The 7,332-nt window shown below is 42.6% G+C and overlaps 1 protein-coding gene across 1 annotated transcript; it reads left to right on the forward strand.

The window, feature by feature from the left end:
* Positions 1 to 6,490: 6,490 nt before the first annotated feature.
* LOC114635721 (carbonyl reductase [NADPH] 3-like) lies at positions 6,491 to 7,326 on the forward strand. Its single transcript, XM_028784182.1, has one exon. It carries the CDS (start codon positions 6,539 to 6,541, stop codon positions 6,773 to 6,775), a length of 237 nt encoding a protein of 78 aa, XP_028640015.1. The 5' UTR covers positions 6,491 to 6,538; the 3' UTR covers positions 6,776 to 7,326.
* Positions 7,327 to 7,332: the final 6 nt, after the last annotated feature.

Below are 7,332 nucleotides of genomic sequence, written 5' to 3' on the forward strand. Positions count from 1 at the left end.
TAACATATAAAGGCAGACCTATAAGAATTACACCAGACTTCTCACCAGAGACTATAAAAGCCAGAAGAGCCTGGACTGACATCATACAGACCCTAAGAGAACACAATTGCCAACCCAGATTACTATACCCAGCAAAACTCTCAATCACTATAGATAGTGAAACCAAGATATTCCATGACAAAACCAAATTTGCACAATATCTTCCCACAAACCCAGCACTTCAAAGGATAATTGAAGGAAAACGCCAACACAAGGAGGGAAACTACAACCTAGAAAAAGCAAGGAAGTAATCTTCCAACAACCCCAAAAGAAGATAACTATACAAACATAACTTTACCTCCAATAACAAAAATAACAGGAAGCCACAATCATTTTTCCTTAATATCTCTTAACATCAATGGTCTCAATTCCCCAATAAAAAGATGCAAACTATCAGACTGGATATACAAACAAGACCCAGAATTTTGCTGCATACAAGAAACGCATCTCAGTGACAGACAGACACTACCTCAGAATAAAAGGGTGGAAAACAATTTTCCAAGCCAATGGTCCCAAGAAACAAGCTGGAGTAGCCATTCTAATATCAAATAAAATCGACTTTCATCCAAAATTAATCAAAAAAGATAAGGAAGGACACTTCATACTTATCAAAGGAAAAATCTACCAAGGTGAACTCTCAATTCTGAACATCTATGCTCCAAATGCAAGGGCACCTACATACATAAAAGAAACTTCAGTAAAGCTCAAAACACACATTACACCTCACACAATAATAGTGGGGGATTTCAACACCCCACTCTCAGCAATGGACAGATCATGGAAACAGAAACTAAACCGAGACACTTTGACATTAACAGAAGTTATGAACCGAATGGACTTAACAGATATCTATAGAACATTTCATCCTAAAACAAAAGAATATACCTTTTTCTCAGCACCTCATGGTACCTTCTCCAAAATAGACCATATAACTGGTCACAAAACAACCCTCTACAGATACAAAAAGATTGAAATAATCCCTTGCATCTTATCAGATCACCACGGAATAAGACTGGTCTTTAATAATGACAAAACCAATGGAAAACCCACGTGCACATGGAAACTGAACAACTCTCTACTCAATGATGACTTGGTCAAGGAAGAAATAAAGAAAGAAATTAAAGACTTTTTAGAATTCAATGAAAATGAGGACACATCATACCAAAACTTGTGGGACTCCATGAAGGCAGTGCTAAGAGGAAAACTCATAGCTCTAAGTGCCTACAAAAAGAAACTGGAAAGAGCACACACTAACAAGTTGACTGCACAACTAAAAGCTCTAGAACAAAAAGAAGCAAATACACCCAGGAGGAGTAGAAGGCAGGAAATAATCAAACTCGGGGCTGAAATCAACCAAATAGAAACAGAAAGAACAATACAAAATATCAATAAAACCAGGAGTTGGTTCTTTGAGAAAATCAATAAGATAGATAAACCATTAGCCAGATTAACCAGAGGGCACAGAGACAGTATCCAAATTAATAAAATCAGAACTGAAAAGGGAGACATAACAACAGAAACTGAAGAAATTAAAAAAATCATCAGATCCTACTACAAAGGCCTATACTCAACAAAACTGGAAAACCTGGATGAAATGGACAATTTCCTAGACAGATACCAGGTACCGAAGTTAAACCAGGAGCAGATAAACCATCTAAATAGTCCCATAACCCCTCAGGAAATAGCAGCAGTCATTAAAAGTCTCCCCACTAAAAAAAGCCCAGGACCAGATGGTTTTAGTGCTGAATTCTATCAGACCTTCAAGGAAGACCTAATACCAATTCTCTTCAAACTATTCGACAAAATATAAACAGAAGGAACACTACCCAATTCGTTCTATGAAGCTACAATTACACTCATACCCAAACCCCACAAGGACCCGACAAAGAAAGAGAACTTCAGACCAATCTCCCTTATGAACATCGATGCAAAAATACTCAATAAAATTCTAGCAAACCGAATCCACCAACACATCAAAACAATCATCCATCATGATCAAGTAGGTTTTATCCCAGGAATGCAGGGATGGTTCAATATTCAGAAATCCATCAATGTAATCCACTATATAAACAAACTTAAAGAAAAAAACCACATGATCATCTCACTAGATGCTGAGAAAGCATTTGACAAAATTCAACATCCCTTCATGATAAAAGTCTTGGAAAGATCAGGAATTCAAGGCCCCTACCTAAACATAGTAAAAGCAATTTACAGCAAACCAGTAGCCAACATCAAGCTAAATGGAGAGAAACTTGAAGCAATCCCACTAAGATCAGGGACTAGACAAGGCTGCCCACTCTCCCCCTACCTATTCAATATAGTACTGGAAGTCCTAGCCAGAGCAATTAGACAACAAAAAGAAGTCAAAGGGATACAAATAGGAAAGGAAGAAGTCAAAATATCGCTATTTGCAGATGATATGATAGTATACTTAAGTGACCCCCAAACTTCCACCAGAGAACTCCTAAACCTGATAAACAACTTTAGCAAAGTGGCTGGTTATAAAATCAACTCAAACAAATCAGTAGCCTTCCTCTACATGAAAGATAAACAGACTGAAAAAGAAATTAGGGAAATGACACCCTTCACAATAGTTGCAAATAATATAAAATACCTTGGTGTGAATCTAACCAAGCAAGTGAAAGACCTGTATGACAAGAACTTCAAGTCTCTGAAGAAAGAAATCTAAGAAGATCTCAGAAGATGGAAAGATCTCCCATGCTCATGGATTGGCAGGATTAATATAATAAAAATGGCCATCTTGCCAAAAGCAATCTACAGATTCAATGCAATCCCCATTAAAATCCCAACTCAATTCTTCACAGAGTTAGAAAAGGAAATTCTCAAATTCATATGGAATAACAAAAAACCCAGGATAGCGAAAACTATTCTCAACAATAAAAGAACTTCGGGAGGAATTACCATCCCTGACCTCAAGCTGTACTACAAAGCAATAGTGATAAAAACTACCTGGTATTGGTACAGAGACAGGCAGGAAGAGCAATGGAATAGAATTGAAGACCCAGAAATGAACCCACACTCCTATGGTCACTTGATCTTTGACAAAGGAGCTAAAACTGTCCAGTGGAAAAAGGACAGCATTTTCAACAAATGGTGCTGGTTCAACTGGAGGACAACATGTAGAAGAATGAAAATTGATCCATTCTTATCCCCTTGTACAAAGCTCAAGTCTAAGTGGATAAAGGACCTCCACATAAAACCAGATACACTGAAACTAATAGAAGAGAAGGTGGGGAAGAGCCTCGAATACTTGGGCACAGGGGAAAAGTTCCTGAACAGAACTCCAATGGCATATGCTCTAAGATCAAGAATTGACAAATGGCACTTCATAAAATTGCAAAGTTTCTGTAAGGCAAAGGACACTGTCAATAGGACAAAACGACAACCAACAAATTGGGAAAAGATCTTCAAAAAATGTGGTATATTTACACAATGGAGTATTACTCAGCTATTAAAAACAATGAATTCGAGAGGTTCCTAGGTAAATGGATGGAACTAGAAATTATCATCCTGAGTGGGGTAAGCCAATCACAAAAGAACACATGGTATTCACTCACTGATTATTGGATATTAACCCAGAACCTTGAAATGCCCAAGATGAAACTCACAGGCCACATGAAGCCCATAAAGAAGGAAGACCAAGTGGGGGTGATTCGGTCCTTCTTAGAAGGAGCAACAAAATACTCAAGGGAGCAAATATGGAGACAAAGTGAGGGACAGAAACTGAAGGAGGGGCCGTCTCAAGACCACTCCACCTGAATATCTATCCCATGTGCAATCACCAAAGGTAGATGCTGATGTGGAAGTCAGGAAGTGCATGCTGATAAGAGCCTGATATGGATATCTCCTCAGAGGTCTTCAAGAGTCTGATATACTCAGAGGCAGATGCTCACAACTAGCCATTGAACTGATCATGGGGTTCTCAATAGAGGAGTTAGAGTGAAGACTGAAAGAGAGCTGAAAGGATTTGCGGCACCATGAGGAGAGCAACAATACCAACCAACCACAGCTCCCAGGGTCTAAACCACCAGCCTGGGAGCACTTAGGGAGGGATCCAGCGCTTCAGTTGAATATGTAAGAGTGGAGGGCCCTGCTGGGCATAGGTGGAAGAAGAGAACCTTGACAGCATGAAGGCTGGATGCCCCAGGGGGTGGGAATTTTGAGGGTGGGGAGGTGGGAGTGGGGGGGGTAGATAGAGGTTACATCCACAGAGAAGAAGGAGGAGGGGTGAGGGGATTGGGGGTTCCTGGGTGGGTGGGGAATGGGGTAAGGGGACAACATAGGAAATGTAAATAAAACATCCAAAATAAAAATTTAAAAATTTAAAAATTTAAAAAAAAAAGTGATCCTAGTTCAAGGCCCTTAGGTAGTATGCACGCTGGGTTTTATAGTCTTCCTACAATAGCCTACACAGCCATGGTTTGTCCTTCCAGATGCACAGAAACATATCTATATATGAACCCAGAGGGGACTGACTGTGTCCTTCTGCCCACTATTGCCCTAGATGCCCCTGGCCTCACTCACAGCCGCACTCACAGTGCCTCTCCAAAAACCATGTGCTGGCTCACCTGTGTCATACTGGGGTAAACCCATCTTTTTTAAAAAACTTATTTAGCTGAACACAGTAGTGTTTAGGTGGAGCACGGGATGATCTCAGCTACAGAAGACACAGCGCGGCGGCCCAAGCCTCTTTTCTCAGCATCCTCCGGGCTAACAAGACAGCATCAACATTCCCAAGATGCCATGCCATGTGGAGGCTGGTGTGGAAACACAGGATGAGATTCTAACAGTGTGTCCTTCATTGCATACCCTTAATATGCTTCAAAACTGGAAGACAAATGAATTTATATCTGCTCTTCAAAGGAGTCCTATCCCCTGAAGTATCTTACAAATACACTCTTCTGTACAAGCCACTCCAGAAAGACTGGAAGGGAATGTCTCTCTATGTCCTGAGGTAGCATTCTTTAACCATGGTCCACACTCGTTATTCCATAAACACACTATAGTCTTACCATCAATAAATATGTATCCAATACAAATTGTGTGTCAGGCCCTGTTCTGAACACTGGCATGGCAAAGAGGAATGAGACCTAAGTCTCCTCAGGGATTTCAGAACTCAGAAGAGGAAGGAGACAGATCCCACATCGGAGCAAAGCCTACCTCTGCCACCTCCTGGACAGCAGTGGGATAGGAAAGCCAGGGGAGCCTCACCTCAACCCAAGAGCACAGCAGGACTATGTGCTCCCCAAAGCTGCCAGAGGATACAGCTCAGGGCTTTCCCAGTGCTGGACCAGAGAGGAGAGAAAAAGAAGAACAAAGGAAAAGAAAGCATGCCAAGAGAGGTTGGAGAGGGAGGGATGGAGAGAGAACTGATAAATCTCACACAAAGATCTTTAACTCCATGGATACACTTCTCTTCCCTGTTTTAGAAATAGCATCTGGCTCCATTACCCATGTGACTTCAAAATCAGAGTCTCAAGAGTTCTCAGTAAGAGGTCAGTGAGATGGAAGGCCACTTGCTTAACAACCTGAGATACAGAAAAGCTCTTAGAGGTATACAAAGAAATACCCTACACTGGCAAAGAATGCTTCCTGCCCAAGGATTATCCAATAAATTTGTGTTAGTATCCTAAGTGGGAAACTCAACACAATTCCTTATTTTCTGCCAAACTGTACTACAATTCCAGTCCCTGTGATTTAGGTGGCAGAGTTAGTATCCTGAGTGGGAAACACAACACAAATGTCAATTCCTCCTCATTTTCTGCCAGGCTGTGCTTCCTGTGCTACAGGAATTCAAGTTCCTGCAACATAAGTGGCACCTTCATTTACTTTAAACACCCGAAAGAATATGTACACAGGTACAACTTTAAAGTATGGGAAAACAATGAAAAACTTATGCAAACACTGAAGAAGACTGAGTCACATGGGCGAGAAGAAGCATGACTGCCAGGAGGACAGCCGAGTATCCTCTCTCCAGTCTTCTCCTGCTATCTTCCTTGGCAGCTTCTTTCAAAATTCCTTAAGGAAAAAGCCTAAGATGTCAATCATATGACCTCCCCCTTTTCCTGGCTGGTTTTAACCCCTAACAGCACCCTGCATACTTTGAAATAACAGATAACCTGACATCTTTCTTTTCATGGTAAACGTTTATAAAAACAGCTCAAGTTCTGCAGTGGTAGGATAGGGAAGTGAGCCATCATCCCGTAAATATAAAACAACTTTCAGAAAAGCTTGCAAAGAAAATCGCCAGCGTGTCGCAACCTGGCCCATTGTTGGCCTGGCTAGGTTGCTCATATGTGCTGGCCCACAGCTCTTCACCCCTTGCCCTCTGTCCGTCCCCCCAAACCCTCCCCCCAACTCCTGCCCAACTCCAGTCAACTACTAAAGCACTGTGTTGAGCTGCTGTCCATCTGCGTTCAGCTCCAGAGATTCCTTCAGGTTCATTGCTCTCTGACCGCCTCACTAAGCACTACCAGCTATGTCGTCCTGCATTCACGTGGCCGTGGTAACTGGAGGTAACAAGGGCATCGGCTTTGAGATCACGCGTGACCTGTGTCGCAAATTCTCAGGGGACGTGGTACTCACAGCGCGGAACGAGGAACGGGGCCGCACGGCGGTGCAGCAGTTGCAGGCTGAGGGGCTGAGCCCACGCTTCCACCAGCTGGACATCGATGACCCTAAGAGCATCTGCGCGCTGCGCGACTTTCTGCTATAAGAGTATGGAGGACTGGACGTACTGGTGAACAACGCGGGCATCGCCTTCAAGGGTAAGCCTTGGGGTTTGGAGAGGGAAGGAGGCTTCCCCAGAGGCTGGTGCCAGGGTGGGCTGTAACTCTCTGGGAGCATTACTAGGACCAGCAGCACTATGCTGTGGGACTCTGAAACAGATCCCCTGGGAGAAACAGGATAGGCTAGGGGCTGCAGGGATGCAGGAAAGCAGAACATCAATTCTCCCTCCCTGTGTTTACATAGAAAGATCTACTCGCCATCTTTTCCAGGTTGCCTCACAAAGTTGTTGAGTAATTGGGTTTATGGATACTTGAGGAGAATTCTTATCTGACAGCGACATAAAAAAACAGACTGAGAGGAGGAAAGAGCCCAGGGGAAAGGTGTTACATTACGATCCTGATATACAACCTTCACCCAGCCTCCCCAGTGGTGGTGCCTTCCAAAAACAATAGAACATTGTCAGATGGACAGTGAGGCAGAGCTATAACTAAACACAGACTGTACTTGGAAGTGGATCTCTAACTCTCTGTGTTAGGTCTTTAC

Source organism: Grammomys surdaster, unplaced genomic scaffold (genome assembly GCF_004785775.1).
Source record: "Grammomys surdaster isolate TR1022 unplaced genomic scaffold, NIH_TR_1.0 116719, whole genome shotgun sequence".
Taxonomy (NCBI): domain Eukaryota; kingdom Metazoa; phylum Chordata; class Mammalia; order Rodentia; family Muridae; genus Grammomys; species Grammomys surdaster.